Source organism: Eupeodes corollae, chromosome 3 (genome assembly GCF_945859685.1).
Source record: "Eupeodes corollae chromosome 3, idEupCoro1.1, whole genome shotgun sequence".
NCBI classification, from domain to species: Eukaryota; Metazoa; Arthropoda; class Insecta; order Diptera; family Syrphidae; genus Eupeodes; species Eupeodes corollae.
Genome location: NC_079149.1, coordinates 136,809,118 through 136,830,997, shown reverse-complemented (window position 1 = coordinate 136,830,997; position 21,880 = coordinate 136,809,118). Strand labels below are relative to the sequence as shown.

At 32.4% G+C, this 21,880-nt stretch overlaps 1 protein-coding gene across 1 annotated transcript in view; it reads right to left on the bottom strand.

The window, feature by feature from the left end:
- Window positions 1–1,010: 1,010 nt before the first annotated feature.
- The window catches only part of LOC129950835 (protein bowel-like), a 61,255-nt gene continuing 40,385 nt past the window's right edge, over window positions 1,011–21,880 (bottom strand). The window contains exons 4-5 of the mRNA XM_056062754.1: window positions 2,892–2,995; window positions 1,011–2,819 (exon numbers count right to left, since the gene is read on the bottom strand). Of these exons, the coding sequence (XP_055918729.1) occupies window positions 1,747–2,819; window positions 2,892–2,995 (1,177 nt within the window). The 3' untranslated portion in view covers window positions 1,011–1,746. The remainder of the gene's footprint in view (window positions 2,820–2,891; window positions 2,996–21,880) is intronic.

The window sequence follows — 21,880 nt, the reverse complement described above, 5'->3', positions numbered from 1 at the left end:
ATTATTAATTTAAAATAGATTTTGTTAACCATGGTTATTATTATTTATTATTATTATTTAAAAAACCGCAAATTCCCGAAAATATCAAAACTCAAACTTTTTCCACTGTCTCAATTTCTTATTCAACGGTCAGAAAAAAGTTTAAAAAATGTAGTTTCTTCCACTTATTTTTGTAACTGAAAACTATTAATTTTTGTTCATATATTATTCATTTTCTAACTTCATGTATTGTGTCTTTATTTGTGGTTAAAAATATTAGTATTTTAATAAGAACAATCGTAAAAGAAATTCAGTATTTTTCGACGCCTTGGTAACAAATCACTGAACATCTTTAAACTCTGGTGATAACCGGGAACTTTTGTCAGCTGGTCAAAGACATTGTTTTAAGTTTCTGCTTTTATTATTATGAAATGTTTCTGAACTTTTTTTGATATATTTTAGGTGTTTTACATCGAAGCCAAATTTTTAACTTAAACTTATAACTTCAAAAATTAATTCAAATAATGTCTACTTCTATGAAATGTATATTTTAACGTCTTATTAAGTCTCTTTAGTTATAACAATGCATTTCTAAGTACTCTATTGTTTTGCTGACTTTATCAGCTAGGTTATTGGATTCCCAACTCGCCTAATACTAAAACAGTCCGCAAAAATATCTTCATATCATTTAACCGAAGTGCTCGATTATAGAGAAGTAGAGTTTTATAGATACTTTTTCTCTTGGGTATGTACGAGTATATCTTCAAACTCAACGAAAAATAAAAATCATAAAACTCAAGAATCAAATAACATTGTGTTATCAGAGAATATATTTGTTTTATATGATTACACACCTTCACCGCGCGGGCGGGCGGATTGCCTTTACTGTCTCAGACTCTCAGGTCTGACGATCAAAAAACATAGCTTCCGCTGCCGTCCGTCCATGCGTTTTCGTCGTCGTCAGCGTAGTCATATCTCGTACGCTAGTATCTACAACCTTAAAAGTTTAAACAAATTAAACAAAGAACTACATAGGTATTTTCCGTTATTTTTGCATTTGATTTGCTTTTTTTATTATATTTTCTGACATTCATCTGATGTTTTTGTACCTGCAAATGTTTCGTTGCCGTTTCAAACGGTAAAGGTAAACATTAATACACAAGACAAGAGACAAGAGGTACTTCAATTAAACGGGATGGGAGCCATAATTATTATAATGATAATATAATAATAATAATAATTTACTACAATTTTCTTTCTTTTTCTCTTTAGTATATTTACTTACGAGCTAAATATTGGGCTTAATAATTTGTTACTACTTAAAAATCTAAAGGTTTTCTAGTTCTAGCTAAATCAGTCTTGGCGAGCTGTGTGTGTGTGGAGGGGGGGAGTGATCCGCCCGCCGTTAGTTAAGGTACTAATTAATATAATAATTATAATTTATAATAAACAAGTTGCTATAAATCTAAAACAGCTATAATCGCATATAATACTCGTTATAAAAACTTTGGCATAGTTGGGTGTCGAATTATTTTTGTTGTTGTCGCTACAATTCAGGTGGAAGAGCTCGGGGGCGTCTCTTAACGTTCCATAGCGCCTGGCTGAGTCTGAGGTTGCAGTTGATGCAGAGGCTAACGGCGAACTCGTTGGCATTGGCATATTGATGAACCAAACAACAGGAACAATGAGGTCACTGGAAGCTTTGGTTTCGAATTTGAAGCCGTCACTGTCTTCCGTGTTTAATGGGAAGACCACCGCGTCGGGGGTTTATCTCTTCATGATTTCATCGATTGTGAAGCCCAGCGCCCTCTTTGGCGGGCTAATGGTGGTCTTCTGGGAGAGGTCAAGCACCGGCGAGGGAACTTTGGTGTCCACTTGGATTTGGGTTTCTTGCTCGGGCATGCTGTGGCTTTGCATGTGAGTCTTAAGGTTGGCTCTTTGGTTGAAGGTGCGGTTGCAAATGGGGCACTTGTGGGGTGCCTCTTCGAGGTGGGTGACTTTGTGGACGGCGAGGGTGCGAGATTGGCAGAATCCCTTGCCGCAGTCGGTGCACTTGAAGGGTTTCTCTTTGGAATGGATGTACCGGTGATCGCGAAGATGGTCTTGGCGGCGGAATGCCTTGCCACAGATGTCGCACGAGTAGGGCCTCTCGTCGGTGTGAGTGCGCTCATGGATGAGCAGGTTGTAGGACTTGGTGAAGTGACGGTTGCAGTATTTGCAAATGAACTGCTTCTTTGGTCTGGTTCCGTTGGGCCCGGCGATTTTCATTGGGGGCATGCCTCCCATCACTCGGGCGGCTGGGTGCATTCGCTGCATGTCCGGGTAGGGTCTGATGTGTAGGTGCTGGTGCTGGTACAGAGCAGCGCTGCGAATCCATTGGTTCATGAGCAAAGCCTGGTGTTGGGCAGCTTCCATGCTGACCCCACTCGAAGCCTGATGGTTGTACACCATGGAAGGGTAATTCTGGTGTTGGTGTGGTTGCTGCTGATGCTGGTGTTGTTGGTGTTGGTGTTGGGCTTGCTGCATTTGAGCTTGCAACCACAAACGGTGCTGCTGCTCCTGCTGATGGGCCTCGATGTTCTGCTGATGCAGCGGCACTGGAACGCTATGATAGTGCATGGGGTGCTGTGCCGACTGCATCTGCGGTTGTGAATGTTGCTGGTGTTGGAGCTGCTGCTGATGATGATGATGATGGTGGTGTCGCATTTGTTCCATCTCGTATAGCGGACTGTGTTGGATCTTTCGAATGCGATCTTCCGTCGGCGTATGGGGTGGCGTTAAAATCGGTGAAATACTCGAGGAGCGTTCTTCTTTGATTGTGATATACTCCGGGGAGAAATCTATAGAACAAAGGGGGGAGAACTTTTGTTAGTCACTTGTCACTTGTTAAAACTGTTTCTTTTAGAACTTACCTTGATCTCGAATGTGGATTTCGTCGACTGTGATGTTGCTAATTGGTGAGGCAGATGCAGATGACATAATTAATTTTTTGATGCGTGTTTGACGGGATTGATTTTTGTTTTTTCGAATTCACGTAAAACACTGATTTTCTTGTTTCTTCACTTTTCACTTCAAAATGTTTGTGCGTATTTATTTTTTAAATTTATTTTTCTTTCTCTTGTAACAAACGTTCCCAACGAACTCAGATGCACAACTGAAAATGTATTCCAAAAATGATGGCAGAACAACCCTCGAACGAAAACAGAGCGGAGCGTATACAAACGACGTACGACGCTACGACAAAAAAGTATCTATCTGTGGTTTTGGTTTGGTTAAACGTTAAAGTATCTCTGAAGTAGAATTCTCCTCGCACTCTTCGTCGTTGTCGGATACCGTGACTTGTGAATATGGACTAAATGAAAACGTGTCTTGCCGCTGTCGTATCTTGCTCAGTAATAACTACTTATCGGCAGTTGCGGACCCGTTTAAAGGCACTCAGCTCACGGTGGTGGGGGTTGTTGGTGTGCCTTGGCGAGAGTGTGTGCGAGGGCTAGCGAACGGCTTTCAGTAAAGATGGTGACTGGGATCCGCCTACCTGAGTGCAAACAATGAGACGATTCGAGCTGGGATTGGCCAGCGCTGCCTGCTGGATGGTAAGTCAGTGGAAACTGTTGGGCTCCTGGATCGACAACTGAACCGGGTGGCTGAGGCTGATGGTGGCAACGCATATAATACCTACTCGTATCGTCTCTCGTACACACGCTTGGGTTACATCAGCTCAGCATCAGCGTCGTGTGATGACGATGAGAGGCCAGAACCAGACAGACAAAATGTGTGTGTGGTGAGTTTTATAGGGGTTGACTTGATGGTTGACGTTTGCTGACGATGATAACAACGACGACGAAGAAGATGCGCGTTTTGTTTTTACCCTGGATGTGCCTATCCTGGGACCTGGAAGTTTTAGCTGCTGCTTTTGCTTCTTCAACCCTCTTTTTTTTTAAATACATACCTTACCTATGTATGTATGAGGTACAGGCTTTGCGGTTAGATGCGAGGATACCTATAGCGATGATTGTTTTTTGTTTGTTTTATGTTATCCTTGTTAATTCCACGTGTCGCTTCTTAGGAAGACTTCAAAATTGCTGCTGACGTCTTGTTGTTTTATGTGTGTTGCTCACTTTTCCATTTTCTAAAGGGGATGAATTGAATAGCTATAGGTTAGGTTAGCTAGGTTACCTTGATAGGTAGTCGTATCTATAGTTAGGTCCTTTTTGCATTTCTTTTTTCAATTGGGTGTTTTCTATTTTATAAAGCAAACATCTGGTTATAGAGGGTTTGATAATATAAATGTCTGATTTATCCTCTCTTTACTAGGAAAGCAGGTGGTAATGGTATAGTTAATTATAAGGATAGTACCTATACTAATTGTTCAATGTCTATATATACCCTTATGTATGACACAATAAAATAGAAATATTGTGATTCTTTTTATCCTTTGATTGGTAATGTGTTCATTTTTAATTAAGGTCTGTCGCCAGAATATTTAATAATCAAAAAGGTAGTTAAGGCAGGACACGCCGGGAGCTTAACAAAATTATAACTTTCTAAGGACTGAAAATAAATTATTAATCAATCGATCGACATTTCCAAAAAATGCTTATAACGAAATTATTTTGTTTAATAATGCTAAATGCATTAACCTTAACATTTTATTTTTGTCCAGTATCGAAAATTTATATGAGGCTATACAGTAATCAAATTTTATTTGGGGCGTTTACCGATAGATAAATTAGGTACCTATACTATCTAAAACTGTTAAATTTGGTGGCAAGTTCAATTCTTATATTTTGATCATATCTACTTTTAAAATTTGAAGAATATTTGATAATATTTCCAAATTTAATAGAAAATACGAAACATTCATTACATTCAACAATTTATTAGTACAATTACTTAGAGCATGTTGCTATTTTCAGGAATGAATTTGAATTTTTTGTCAGAATAAATTTAAAGAAATGTCCATTCTCAATTTCGCTAAAAACTCAGCTAAAAGGAAATAACTATAGAAACTAATTAAGCTTCTGCAAACATATTTCTCAATTCTTTTAGATTATTCAAAATGTTGGATCTTAGTAAAAACAGATTTTTGGATATCATGTTTAGAGGACATTTTTGCGTTGCTCTGATATTTTTGTTTTGAAATCTTTTGAGACAAAAATTCCACTCAATATTTGGAAGTAGCGTGAAAATAAAGCTTAACATATTTTGTTGATATTTCTCTCAACTAAAAATATTATCCCTATGACGGCTTAACCTGGAACCAATACCTCGCTTTTTTAGCTTCAATAATTTTGAAAAACATTAACAATTCTGAAAATTTAAGAAAACAGCAATATTCATTCTTCAAGTTATTCAAAACAAAAAATGTGCAGATAAGTGGTTTTCAAAACTCCTTAACTTATTTAATTGTTCTCCTGAATCTTGAAGGCAAATTTTATACAATACCAAAAAATGTGAGAAATTGAGAAATTTTACTAATGTGCATATATGTATATTTCCGTAAATATCTGATTTTTTATTAACTTTAATATAATTACTCACAGACTTGGAAAAAATGATTAAAAAAGATAAACTACAATTACTTGTAATTTAAATCTCTATGAACTTTTTCAATTATTTTAAAATATAAATGAATAATTTTAATTACTAATTACATGTTATTCAAAAGCATAAATTAGTTGCAAATTTAATAACATAAATGTAGGTAATTGTCAGCAAAAGTAATGAAGTAAAAAGTAGCAACGATAACATCTATCCAGTATAATCATTACACAAAAATGTAATTGAATATTATTTTTGTTGTGATTTTACAAAATAATTTATGTTCTTTTATGTTTGTTGCTTTAAAATAATAAATAAATAAGGATATCAATTGACTTGACTTTAATTCAAAAGTGCTCTCCCTTAAGAACTTAAATTAACTCACTACGATTTTCAATTACACGTTATAATAACAAGTGCATTTTTTAATTACAATTACTAGTAATCGAAGTTTATATTTTTCATTTACAATAATTACAACTAATTAAAATAAACCGATTTCTTGTAATCGAAATGAATGAATAATCATTATTTTTGAACTCTACTTGCTCAAAGAAAAAAAAAAGACGGAGAAAAACTTTGAAAAATATTAAAAGACTTGTCAATGAAAGTCAAAAGTCGGATGTCAATATACGAATTTCAACTTTTGAAGTTTAAAAGGTTGTATAACAAATAACCTAAATACCAAATGGTATTTTATTACTAACTTTCATAAAGTTAGTAATAAGAACTCATTACTAACTTTATGAAAGTCTATGAACAATAAATTATCAATTATTTTTTACTATTTGATAAACTTAAAAATAGTTAAAGTAAATTCGCGGTTGTGTGCATATTCAAACGAATTTTTGAATACCCAAGCATTTTGAGCAGATTTTGTTTCAATTTTCAGTTCAATGATTTTTTAAGAAATAATGTTAAATTCATTGAAATGGTTTTTGTGACATTTTTAAATTGTAGCAATAAAGCAGTTCAAAAATATTGCCCTTTGCAGGTAACAAGCGAATAGCCCAAAAAAAACTACAGTAATAAAAATTTAGAAACATTTTATATACTTACCTACCGAATTAGGACATTTTTTAACGACACAAGTTCCCAATACTTGACACCATAAAGAACCAACCAAAAAATTCTGAAAAAAAACTGCTAGGTATTTGAAATATTTATTTCGCTTTGTCTTTATATTTAAAATAGTCCACATTTTTATTATGGACGACTACGAAGGCGGCGGTACATGCCCTAGAGTAATAAACCTCGAAACTTCTTAAGTGTAACATTTTCTTTATTTTTTAAATTTTCAGCGAAAAAATTGGTGGATGTGCCTTAAAAAAATTTGAATCTCATTTTTTCATATGCGCTGTTTTATATTTGATTTTATTGCAGTCACAACCTTGGCTAATTGTTCGTTCCAATTTTTATGGTAAATGGTTCAGTTTTTATGGTTTCTTTTTAATTTGACAGCTAAAAATTGAAAGACTCATTGGAAGGCATATAATAAAGCTATTTTTTTGCCTTGGTTTATTGTACTTATATTTATATATTTAAACGTTTCATTCCATTGGAATCAGTCGCATAAACTTGCTTATAGAAGATTTGTATCTAAATATTTAACAATTGAATAGCTTTACTAAAAATACAAAATGTCTTCTTTTCAGAAATGGTTTATGAACAGACATCTGAACATGTCTAAAAAAGTGGCAGGTGGATATACGGAAAAAAACAAAACAAACAAACCTAAATCTAAAAAATAGAACTTTTATTTCGATATGTCAGAAGCTACGAATGTATCTAGTAAATAACTAAAAGTTAAGGAAACTAATAAATAGTGCGCCATTCTTTTTAAATCAAAATATTTAGTAATTTTAATAATTTGACAAGTCAAACGGATAACCCATTCTTTCTAGTAATTTTGATTGTTGTTGATTGAATCCTAGTGAAAGTAAATCAAAGAATTTATTTTTATGAAATTTTAGAGACAATTTAAAAAAAATATATACAAGAACAGAATAGAATATTTATTTAGTCCTTTGTAGCTGTTGACAAAAAAAAAAAAACACAGATAAAAAGAGTGCAACAACGTCTGCTGGGTCAGCTACTATTGAATAAAACCCCAAAGTACGTCATCGATGGTAAATTTTTTACGGTAATACATTTTATCAATTAAACTGCCTTTTAAATTAATAACATAAAAATATTCCATAAAACTCACCTCAAATTTTTATAATGTTCTTTTTTTACAAAGTTGCTATTTTGCAGTTAAAATGCGCATTGCAAATTCTGATTAAACTGCGTAATGCTTTTTTTAATTTAATATTTTTTATTAATAAAGAAGGTGAGGCAGGTTTCGAATATAAAATATTGTGTGTTAACTTTAATTTGCCGCCTTTTATGACGGCTGATCAAGCTTTAAAGATAATATCATTGGCAAGCACACCCCTTTCACATTCCCATACATATAATATCTAGAGATTGCCGCAGTCTAATAAAAGTAAACAAAAATAAAAACAAGCAAAACAAGACTGATTGCAGATCCAATTTTGATAGTCTTATTGTGTGTTACTGATCAAAGTGTTAATAAGATACAAGCCGCCATAATTAGGGAGGCCCAGCCTGCAGATGGGTTGGTTGGTTTGGGTTGGATTGGAGGCTTCTTATCAGCAGTGTGTCAAACAAGTAACCGTAAAAAGTAGTTTTACCCGCGTAAATGGAAGTACTAATTAATGTCATCATGACATCTTCAAAAGCGCCGCCGCCATCTTTGCGTATCGGAATGTCAAAGATATTCGGAACTTTTTCCGAGCGCGATAAAATCTTTTGAAGTTGTTTTTTTTTCGCAACTTTGGTTCGATGTCAATATATGGAAAATCTTCACTTCACTCTTTTCTGCCAACGCGTGGAAATAAACACCAGAAGGAGATTATGGAAGGAAAGTACCTACATTCCTTGCGGGATTTCGGGAATATTTCCTTCAGGTAATCCCTTGCAGATGCGCAAACGCACGCCACACGGGATTTTTCATATACTCATGTGATGTGATTCCAGCATCATTGAAAATGAAAATCTAAATAAATTCTTGAAAAACCAATCACATTTTGATGGTGTTGAAATAACAAATTTTTAATAATAAACATCTTACGCCATTTGGTTGCGCAGGTTTTCTATATAGGTACACTTGTGCCATCATCACCTCAAGATCTCACATGTGGTGAAAAGTTGACTCGGGAATTCAATTCTTATCTTTTATCCATTATATCCATACATACGAGTAGTATGCAGAATTCAAGTGGAAACGGGTGTGGGAAATGTGTTAAGTGTTTTCTTTGCGGGTGTTTTTTGTTATTTCTTCATTCGTTAAGTAGCAAATAGAGGCGGCAATTTTCACCTGATTGAATAACAACCTTAAAAACAAATCTCATGATGGTTTTTGGGAAAATCTGGTGTCTCATGCACCAGGGTTTGTTTGTTTCACACCATGGACGGCTTTAATCTCGAACAGATTTAGACTTTGTGTGGTTAGGAAAATTAGGATGTTTTTCGAACTGATTTATTTGAGCAACTTTAGTGATTCGTTTAGAAAAATACAGTTTTTTTCATATAATTTTGAAGAGAACGTTATCAATCAGGTCTGATTACAAATTTACATTTTTCAAACATTTACTTTCGAAATAGTTTAATAAAGCAAGATTTTATTTTTCAGTTTATTTTTCAACACTAAAATCTCAAACCCACTGCAATAATGATAAACAGTAATTTAAAACGCATTGAGAACTATAATTTCAAGGTCGTATTTTTAGTCGATTTTCAAGGCTAGAAGTGCGAGTACCATTGAAGTAACTGGTGTGAATATAATTCCAGTGTTTTGAATCTGGTGAAAGGTTTCAAAATTATTTTCAACTAGCAATTGAAATAATTCAGGCTCGTGATGTGTTACTAGATCGCTAAAAACTATTTTATAGCATCTTACGACCTCTTGAATTTTTTTTTTAAGTTGAACTAACCAAATGGCTACTTTAACATTAAGTAATTTTCTGAATCCAAAAAACTTTTAAGTTTGTGACATTTCAAATAGGAATTTGACAAGTTTAGGTTTGTTTCCTTTGTTATTTTTCGCGAACTGTCATTACTTTTAGAAGTGTTCGAATGCAAAGGTGGTTAGAAAAAAGAAATGTAATTTAATAGTCATTAAAGAATTCATATTTTGGGATAGCTGTAGAAGATTTTAAAATATTCAGAAAATTGTTAACAATACAAAAAATACATCTATCTAACATTTAATGACTTTTTTGAGGAGGAATTCCTATTTGATCAACATTTTAAATTCGGTGTATTTATTAATCGTTGATAACTTAGTTTTTAATGCCACACTGATTTTTGTTCATTTTCATTATTAAAATATTGTTATTCAAAAATAGTTTACTTGAATTTGATGTGATTTAATTTTGTGTTGTATTGTTAATATTAATAATGGCTTCAAGTTCTTTTAAGGACACAAGTGAAAAGAAGAAAGTGGCAATCATTAAAGCAACTAATTAATTTTACAATATTAAATAAATTATTTATCGATTTTATATCCAACAAATTATAATTAACAGATGGTAACCCATGAACCGAAATTTTTGACAGAAGAGAGCTTTCAAATGGTTACTTATTGAAATCCATAATACTCGAACTAAGAGTGAAAGATAAATATTCTGTGTTTCCAGTACGACAAAGAAAAGTTCTAAGCCATACGCAATAGTTTGTTAATAATGTTGGACCAATACCTAATTGTACAGCTGCCCAGAAGTTGGCAGGGTTAAATTCAACATTTCCGGAATAAAATCGATTTTTATCATTTAAAAGGACACTTTTGCCTACATTTGCAAGTTAATTCCTAGTTTAAAGTTATAAAACTGGCTAAATCATATAAAGGTGGAGGGCTGTTGAGAAGTGTACAATTTTCGCTTCTGTTTGATTTTTTCAAGTAGCAAAGATAAATATTTCAGAAAATGTTTCAAAACCAGTAATTTTAAAGTCAACTTAATTTCCTATTTTTAAATAATAATTAATTATTTTACATCAGAAAGCCCATAATAACAACAGATACAAGCTTCAACCTTCAAGACATTCCTAATCACACTAAATCAAATGTATCTATAATAACCAAAATAAAATTATTCTACCATATCAACTGATATGGGAAATCTAAATAATTGTTCCCTATCCCGCCACGAAGAGAGGTTTTGAGAGTCTCGTCATTAAGAGAGTTTGAGGCAAAAGAAAACAAAAATAAACAAAATTAAATCGGTGGGCGTCACCTTACTAATGATATCAGATTAGGCAAGGCACCCATTAACTTTTTTTATACTGCGCATACAGCAAGCCGTTTATTATCTTCATTTTTTTATAATATTAATCCATAAAAATGGCAATTTCCCAGAAATGATTGTCACCGCCATGATGACAATAAATAACCACCAGTTCCTCATACACACATAGCAAAGGTGTTTCTCAGACCAAACACCCTAAAAATTTGGAGTAAGATTAATAAAATAAAAAAACATCAAAGGTCGACGACGGCAACGACAACGACGACAACTCGAGAACGGTCATGAAGACGGTATACAAGCACCAATAGAAATTCATCCCTTTTCGAATTTAAATTCAAACATCAAAACCGTAACCCTTTTATGGTAAACCTAATATGGGCTTGATGGGCATATCTTCTTCAACTTCAACTGTATTAATCCTTTTGTCAGGTAAAATGTGTGTTTTGTAAACAAATCAGAACAAATTCACCACAAACGAGTGAGCCCTCCAATTTTTTGAGTGTATCCATAGATGAAAGGATTAATATAATGATTTCCCAAAATGGTTAACCCTTCTTCAAAATATCCTCAATACAAGCATTCAAAAGATGGAAGATACTATCGGTATCGCTCACAAAATTTCCATCGCTAACCCAGAAATTCTCTTATGCTGACTCAAAAAGGGTGTGCGTATCAAATCAAGCAGGAATTTGCAAGGATAATAAAAATGACCATAAATAGGTACGTCAATATTTGCAAAAGTTGTTTCGACAACAAAATAAAATAATAAAAATCAAAAAAAAAAAGATTAACCATCTTGCTGTTGCTTTGCTCTTCAAGGTTATTGCAGTTCCAGAGAATTCGATAAAATCTTCTCACATCAAATTCAGATGAGGACGAAATTTGAATAATGCCAAAATATGACGAAAGGATGCAAATTTTAGAGGATAAACCTGCAAATTTTATTTCAGGCAGCAATTGCACCCATTGTTTTGATACTACTGGCCTAAAGGGGTGTGCCGTTGACAATGGTAATTGGCAAAATATTTCCTCAAAATTTGATTGTCCTTAAATATTTGTTTTTATTGTACCAGCTACCTGGTTATATACAAAGGTGGTGGGTACCTGATTGAAAATTTCTCTCTGATGCAAATTTCTTCATAAGACCTTTTTTGTTTTTAAGAATATATCCTGCAAAAATCTTGAAATACCTGAATTTAGCGATGTTTACTTGTAAAATTATTGAAATAGTCGCTATTACACCCTTTGATTTGAAAGTATCTAGTGTTTGGCGTAGAGTATTTGCAATCCAAACACCCCTTTTATATGGTCGCAATAAAATTAATAAAATAAATGTACATATACATAAGTTGCCGTTGTTTTTGGGCGAGGCCGTTTCTGCCTTTTTGACAAATATTTACTAGTTCGACTACGTGAATTTCTTTGTGAAAGGTTTTTGTATAGTTTGTAATTTTGCAAAATATCTGCGCATTTCCTTAAATGAAACGTGACATTTATGTGACCTTCATGTACATTAAAGTGTAAGTGTTATTTGGTATATTTTACGTGATAATGACTTAACTCTTTCAAGGACTTTAAAGGGTTCATTTTAAGACTTTCTTCCTTGAAAATGGAAAATAAAGGAGAAAATACATAAAACATTTTAAAAATCTTCTTTTCTATAACTTTGAATGTACCTTCCAAAAAGTTATTGAAAAAGAAATGTTGGAAGCAGAATTACAGTCTCATTGATATTTGAAAAAAATCAAAATTCTGATATTTAAACAACTATTACTATTAAAATATTCATCTAAAACTAATTTTTTTCAACGAGGACCTAAATTGTAGAAACAAAAATGTATCAATTTGACTTATGATCTTTGTCTAAAAAGTAAAATAAAAAATAATTTAGCGTCTTAGTCTGGATCAAAAGCTTATTTCCACTGTTAATCTTGAAGCATTTTCGAATCTAACCTAAAGAAGATTAAGTCTTGGAGCAAACACAAGCTTCGTCTGCAAAATAATTAAATAATGTTCGCCTAGTTAAGTATCTGTCAAAATCTTTTGTGTTTGAGTTTTTGGAATTGCTTTTGCAGAAATTTTACTAAACGTAATGAATTTCGAATGCACCCAAATTGCATTATGGTTCATGAAGAAGGTTATTGTGCATTCACTTGATCAGTTTCGAGTGCATTTAAATGAGTTTGCTTAATCGTATTGTATTAGGGCCTTAAAAGCCAATGAACAGTAATTTGTATGACTCTTTAAAGTGCTGTACGTGTCGTGTCATTTTGGTTATTGAACTGATCCAAAATTCAGCTCCTGAATATTCCTGAAATATTTAATCAATAATTAAATTTAATCATTCTTTTTCTTTCTTTTAACTATTTGAATATTATTAATGGATTATTTTAAGCTTTAATCTTTAAAATCTACTACATTTTTATTTCAATATTTATTTTCTCATTTTTAAAACACAACTCCTTTAAATATCCTTTAATGATACTTTATAAATTTGTTGAAGACAACAAGCAACAAAGAGAATTTCTTAATTACTAAATTGTTCTTAAAGCCTAGTACACAGCTGAAGTGAAACGAATTTTTTCGGCGGTCTCCAAGTCCAGAGCAAAATGAAAACGAAACCCACACCGGAAAAATATATGTGGAGAGTTCTGTCAGCTGTCTAAAACAATTGACAAGTTCTGACAGTCAGCTGCTGGTAAACAAAAGTGGAAAAGAATTCTATTTATTAACACTTTGTTGAGCAGTTAGTACGAGTACATAGCCTATGCTCCAACTTCCAAATAGCTTCCACTGGCTTCGACCAATTAAGCCAATTTTGTTTTTTCCTCCGAAGAGAAATCAATTTTTTTTCAGTTTATTTTTTGGAAATTGAAGTTCCCTGCTAGTCTTTATCACTTCTTGCACATCACCAATAACATCTTCAACATCCTGAGTTTTCGATTCAGAAATGTATTGTTGGAACACATTAGACAAATCCATTTCATTTTAAAATTTAAATCAAATATAAATCAAATTCAAAATTGAGAATTGTACTAAGAAATCTAGTACCTACAGCTATCCACTAAAATGACACATTTCGTCGTTCAGCAGCGTACTGAAAAACAAAAAGTACAACGAAATTTTTCGTTTATGATTTCGTCATGTCATTTTTGTTTCGCATCAGCAGCGTACTAGGCTTAAAACTGGGAACAAATATGTACATATGTATATGTTTGTAATTTTTTCATCATGTTCTTATCGAGAATTAAGTTCCTAAGAAGTTTACCAAAAAATTTCGAAAACCATTATCTGCAAATTTTGAAAGAACACATTTAATATATTTTTTTCCACATTTTGCATTAATGCTAGCGATTCTTAAATTGGTAATTTCACGTCATTTGAAGTTGATATTAATATTATTATTCATAGTATTGGTTCATTCTTTTCCAAGCCAACAATTTGAATCACTACTTCAATTCATCGAGCTATCGTGAGTACACACAAAATTCAAAAACTTTCCACAAAAACTATGAAAGTTTAGGTTCATTTGTTTTCATTGCATTTAGTTTTTGCTAAGCAAATGAATTTCCAGAACATAAAACAAAAGTTGGTTATGATTACAGAGCCTAAAGGGTTAAGAAGGAAGGCTTTACATGTGTATTGAAATGTTGGACTTAGGGAATAGAACATTTTTTGAAAACAATTCAGAAGTTTGATAATCAACATTGTTTTGAGCTTTTTTTCCAGGTTTTTGAAGTTTGATAATATGTCATGCTCCCATTTCTAGGGAATCATGCCTTTCATTTTAATATATAAAATAACAAGAAAAATCATAAGAAATTCAAAATTTCGTTCAAAAATACAAATTTCGAAGAAAATTTTGTTCCCAAAAACCCCCATTATTTCTATACAGCAATATATTCTTGAATCTATGAATGAATGATACGAAAATGTTTGTTTAATTTTTTTATTCTCAACTTCAAAAATAAATAAGGTTGGGGTCGAAATACTGAATGGATCATAAAACTGTATTTAAAATACTTTATGTCAAATTTTATCAGCTTTTTATTTAATTCTGGTACAAAATTTGTTTAATTTTTCAAAAACAATAATAAATTAAATAAGGTGTGCTTTTTATTTTGCAAGAACTTAAAGAACAGAACTATCAGAAACACAATTTCTAAGGATACAGTATTTTGTGATTAGAAATTTGGGGATATTATATTATAATTTACAAAATTTTGGTAAACAGTACCTATTATTAGTTTTCAGTGTTTTGAAATGCAGAATTCTAAAGATACAGAATTATAACGAAACAGCGTTACAGAGTATCATACAGAATTCGACATGCGCTCAAATACAATTAATAAATTTTACAGAAAACGACATTGACAAATTGGTGCTCAAAATTCTCTCCAAAGCCTAATATGCAAATCAAAAAAGAAAACAAATAAAAAAACCTAATCTCCACAATTTTAATCTTTTCAAAAACTTCTGAAATCTGAGGAATAGTTTTTGAGTTGAAAAGATAAATTAATTCGTTTTTTAAAGCTTGTGAATTTTTTCCAATGCAAATAGTGCTATTAAACGCATTTCTTCGGCAAAATAGAATGTCTATTTTTTATTTTCAACATTAAAGTTAAATGTCCCAATTTCGTGCGTTAGCTGCGTGTTGCCTGGGGTGGAATTGGCTAAGCTAATTGTTAATACACGACAATTAAAATGATCGAAATTTATCTAAATAAGGTGATAGTCAAATTGATACCTAAGAAGCTGTCACAAAAATATGTGATAGTCGTTTTCAAACAAATATGTTTATTGCGAAATGCTTACACAAACGAATTGAAAATTTTCTTAGCTCACTTTGTTTCTTTAAAAAAAAACACATTCCTGTGACTGATAAAGTTTACAACATTCGAAAAACGCAAGAAAAGTAAGAATTTTATTCAAAATCAGTCAATTTGAAATTTTTATTTAGATATTTGATAAGAATTTATTTTAAATTGCACCAAGACAACAACTAATTTTGACAATTTGCATCTAAAATTATTCAATCGAATTTAATTGAGTTCAATCGTCTTACCAAGCTGGAATGAAATAAAATCACCTTAGCGGATCCACCCCTTAATACAAAATTAATTAGGTAAACTACTTTTATTACACATATTTTTCAAGTCATAATAATTCCATTTAGAAGAAATTTCCTAGGTAGTCCTTTTTAAAATTATAATATCAAAATAATTGTTTTTATTGACTTCGAAAACAAAATTAATACACAAGTATTTTTAATTGAAAGAAAAGAGAAATATATTTACTTTTACATTCTGTTCTATTTACGTTTTTATTTTTATTGAATTTCATAAAATTTCAATTAATAATGTTTACAATTTAAATTAATAATTTTGAATTTAATATATTTCTTATCAAATCAAGATGAAAAATTCAGTCATTTTATTTATAATTCTCTAACTTCTCAAACACTCGCAGTTCTCCGTGAAGATTTACTAATTTCCAGAAATTTTTCGAGACCTAATTTCTAATAATAATGAAAATCACCAGCAAGTCTTTGGGTGGGAAATATTTTTATAGCACACACAAAATTTCAAACATAAGTGGTTTATTTTTTTAAATGTTTTACATTTTTTATTTTTCTGAGGTCTTCAATTACACATCAGATTAGGAAGCCATTTGAAGTCCCCTCCTTGTTTTCATTTAGTGCATCGTTTATCTGTCAGCAATGATTCTATTTTCATATACATATACGAGTATGTGGCGTTATGATGGTAAGATTCAATAAACAGCGTCCTTATCCTTAAAGATACTGGTACTTATTTTTCCCAGAACATTATTGGTGTGTTTGGTTTCACGTCCCGTCCAGAATCAGAATCAGATCCAGAACCAGATCCAGAGGCATCGTACATAGGTCCTTGAAGAAAAATGTGCTGTGCGTGTGATGCAGACGCAGGCTTCGTAGGCTTGCCTTGACCGTCAACACTTGTTGCCATTATGTAAATTTATTCGAGTGCGCCAATTTGTCTCTCACATTACTCCGCTCCGTCTTTAAGTACAGAGAGCTATAGAAACCGATCTCGTTTGGGCCGCTCTGTCTCCTGTGAATGTAGTGTAAACAAATTTCAAGGGCTTAGTCGGAACGGAACGCCTCGACACGGCGAGGTGCGGTGGTGGTGTATACGTACAGATTTATGAGATTACGAGGTCGGATATTTTTACAAAATATCCAAACCACTCCTATTACGTTATTTATGGGCAGCTAAATGTTTGGTATTTCGCTAGCCATATAGCCAAGGACCAGGGCCATCATCTATACGAGTTGTAGATTCAAATTTGTGACCACTTCTTGTTTGAGTGTCCAATTTCATTTGTGTCACCCTCAATCGTGTTTCGTAGGCGTCTTCCGAAAATGCAATTTAAGAATAGTTTTTTTTAATTTTCTGATGTTACGAGTGGACATATTATTATGGAGACACTTGAACTATCACACTTGCTTAAGTGGCGCTGAGGGACTCTACTCTAGGCTATATAGGCAGGCTTACGCTTAAGCGTTCTTTGGATCGGGTGCGTTTCGTTTTTGTTTCGTGTGTTTTGTTTTATTTGAATTTATTTTATATTTTCTTATTTGTTTGGTTATGTTTGGCCATATGTTGATTTGTGTTCTACATAATATCCAAAATAGTGGGATGCAAGTGTTTAAGGTATTAAATCATTGAATTTATGGGTGTGCGCCGTCATGTCTGTTGGGCAGTTTTTCACACTTTGCGCCATATATTCCCATCATAAGTTAACCGGACACCACTTGGTATCGGTTTAGAAGAATAATTGTTTACTTCGAAGTCTAAAATTGGATGTAAGTTCGTAGAAATTTTATTATGTCAGATCGAAGGAATTTTAGGAAAAAATACCTAATTCATTGAAAATTTAAGTTGAATTATTAAGACTGGTTAAAGATCGTCAAACATTTGTACGATTTTGAATTTCATAAACGAGAGTACTGGAGGTAGAAAAAAGGAAACCATTATTTAGGTTGCTTGCAAAACATTAAACTATTGAAAATCGATTCGATGAAACAATGCGAAAATTAAAATGATTTGAAAATAATCCAATATTTAGACAGCTGTCACTTTTAAAACCAACTGTCTTCTGACATTCGACAATTTAAAATTACGTCACTACATAAAATAGAAGAATACAATGAACTGAAATTGTTAAAATTTACAACAGAAATCATTGAATAGTTCGCAGCTTAGCCAGAAATGTTTACTGACCGCGTTGTTTCTGGAAGAAGGGATAACAATTGGCAATCAAGATCTTGTTCTTAAAAAACTTCTAACATTCTGTAGTCGATTCAATACCGAGGTTAATCTACCAAGAATTTTTGAAAAGTCGTTTTTTTGATTTTTGTAAACGACGACCGACCAAAAATTGATTTAAAATTATGTTATTAAAAGTATTGAAAAATTACATATTCATGATTTTCTGGTATTCAAAACATTAAATGAGTTTATTTCAATTCTGCAATTATAAGCTGGCCGGACTCATAACTCAGTCAGTTTTTAACAGATTTATTTTTGTCATATTGCATAACTAATTTGTTGCTAATAATTACCTGAATATTGTAAAGAAAAAATATATTGGATTTGCCTGACACAATGTAAGTGTGTGAAAATTATGAAGAATTGTTCAGATAAATAAAGTAAATTCTTGATTACCTCTTTTAGATTAAGCAAAGATGCTTTTTATATGTTCTAATATAAATAGAACCTTTTATTAAACCTTCATCGATTCCTTCAAAGCAAAAACTTGCTGCAACCCCCCGATTCCTAGCAGAAGCAAGCTATAAAAGATCAATTCACAGAAATAAAAAATGTGATTTGAATTCGTTCAAAAAATGGAACAAACCGAAATACAGAACATCCATTTGCATCTTCGAAAATCCAATTCACGATAAAGAACTGTGGGACACGCAGATATGGTCATTTATTGTAAAATCGATACACACCCGCGATTCTTAAATAAGTCACTTCGTTTAATTATGGGAAACAGTCACTGATGTGTTAAATAAAATGTGTCTTCTGTAATATGAACAAGAATCATATTTTTTGTAGTTAAGGGTTGTATGTATATTCGTGAAGTTATCGAAGACACACATCCGGAACTTTGCAATTTGGTAGTGTAAAATTTCATAAAAAGGGTTTTTCTCACTGGTCCTGCCTCTTGCGAGGAAATGTCTAATTCTTTAAGATTAACTCTTTTTATATACAGTGCTTCCAAATTAAACTTTCGGATTTGGCGTAAAATGTTGGTCCCTTTCATTCCTGACTCTACTCGCACTCAGGTAGAAGGTTTGAGAGTTGTAAGGCACTAGGCCCTGTGTACCTATCAGCTGTCTTACCTCCTTATTTATTTTGTATAACATAAAATTGTTTTTAATCCGTTTGGTTGAATTTCAGAAGACTTAAAAAATGATACCCTGAGAACATAAATTTCGGCAATTCTTTAAAACAAAAGCGTTTGGCAGAAAATTTTAAACAACCCATCTTTTTTTGGGCTTAGAATTTTACTAAATATTTATTATTGAAAATTTTATTATTTAATAGATTTTGGAATGGGTACAAAATTCCTTTTTATTACAAGGGGTGCATCTGAACACGTCTAAACAGTGACACTTCGTGCTAAAACAAAGAATAAAGCAAACAAACCTTGAAATGTCAGGAATTCAAAATTCTTAAAGATTTACTAAATTCTTGTAAGTAAAAGTTAATATTTTGTGATCTCAGCTTTCATAGAATATATGGAGATAGTAAGATGATAATATCATTTAAAATATTGCTCTAAAGTTCCTATTTGCGTGGCCTTTTACGCATAGAGTGTGATGCAGATCGAAAAATAGTCTCACTAATTTGTAACTATACTTTCGCTTATATTACTCTCTATAAGACTTAAAACTAAATGAAACCCAGTTTATTACTTTTCTTCCGTAATAAGGTCCTTGACAGTTTAGTCAATTTAAATTTATATGAAGGTTTTGTTGCCAATATAAGACAATATACCATATCCTTCTAAAGCTACCGCCCATGGAAATATTTATAGATTTTATTTTTATGGTAGTTGGCTGCTGTTGCGTACGACAGTTTTTATTTTTTTATGATCACCGCGCTAAATAACTCGTGTACAGGACGCGAAAAACATTAGCTGAACATAGGTATACGAAGAAAGAATTGCTATATTACCTTTTCAAAACTTCTATATAGACTTTGACTTCGAACTATGTTTCTAAAGGTTTACGATCTTCTTTGTTGAGCTGGATATCTTCAGCTTATGTTTATAAGAACTTCATTATATATATTTAAAACAGAGAATAAACACACGCGACCTTTAGCGTCTTTAAAATATTCTTAACAAACATCAGAAAAAAAAGAAGAATATATTCCGAAATTATAGGTAAATGTTTATGACAAGGAATTCCGTTGAAGGCGAATCCATCATACCTCATCATGGAATTGCTTTATGAGCTAATTGTAAGAAGTGTCAGAAAGAATGTAGCGCACGTTCTATAGGGTACCATCATCAGTACCACGACAGCTCAGATGCTCAGAATGTTGGTGTATTTTTGCTGGTTCAAATAATTTTCAAGGACATCAAAATATTTGGAAATAATTCTCTTATCTTTCAGTTTTGACTTCTACTTTTTGTAATAAGAAAAAACAATATAATATTGGATCCGAAATTGACGGCGGAGTGCTCTTATAATACACAGATTAGTATACGCAGTTAAATTTTCAATCGATTTGTAATTAAATCTCAAGTGTTTATTCTACCCTTTATTCCAGGAGTGAATCTTTTATTTTTCACATCTTTGAGATTGTTTGAAACTACGGATATGGATTTTAAATCAAAAAATGAACTGATTTGTGAATCAAAGTAGAAACAAATCTTTAACCCTTGTTGTTGCGTCCAAATTCGTTTGGATTTTGTAGCTCAGAAAAGAGGTCTGAAAAGAGTTTGAGCATATCGAGCTTGCTTTGAACAAATCGTGTTCTAACTTCTCCTGAACATTTAGCTGTCACTATTTGACATCTGTCAATTTACTTATCATTTCCTTCTATAGAAACAAGAAATAAGAAAAACTAATTATAATAAAAGAAGCATTACATTTATTTTTCAATTTCAACTGTCAAATACTTGTGTTCAGCATTCATCTCGGTCTGTTCAGTTATTTTACTCTGAACTCATAATACTCTGAACACATTCAGAACACATTCAGCACACAAATAAAAACACAAATTTGAAGCTCCGAACGTTCAGAGGTAAAAAAGAAACAAAATTTTATATTTGACAGTTCAAGCTCTGGACTGAACTAAAAAAGAAAATATCCTAATCTATTTTGTAATGATCATTTTTAATTGAATTTTGATATATTGTCACTTCCAATGACCTAAAGTTAAACTGTAAAATCTTTTTGAATTTTTACATCTGAGGCAGAAAGATCAGAGCATGTACCATGGAATTAAGTGCTCTGCAGACTCGGAAGACATCACTTCATATATGAATCTCCCAGCATCTCCTATACGCCCTAAATCACCCCCTTAAGTTGTTAAATTTAAAACATAATCTGGGCCTGTGAAATTGCCTCAATTTGTAAAGTGAGTTACTCTGCTATCAGTGTTAATTAAAAGGGGCAGTCATCATCACGCTGATAGATTGTGTGTATTTTGTGTTTGCGGTGGGCGTTTTTTTTTTCGTTAACAGAAAAATTCTCATGGGACTTGAATTCTCAGTGATTCTAATTAAGAGACTTTGATATTGCTCCCAAGAGCCCTTCACATTTGCACCCGATAAGAAGCAATCCAAACTAAGTACGTTTCTCCATAATTCTACATTCCCCCCAATATCTACGCTGCCGTTACCGAGTTATATAAATTTTTAAGATAAAAATAAATGAGTGCACGTTCTGTATATCCGCTAATTTTTAATAATTTCTTATTCAACTATGGAAATTGAATACAATGCCTGATGGCTTTTGGAAGATTTGGTTCACACTCAAGACGCAA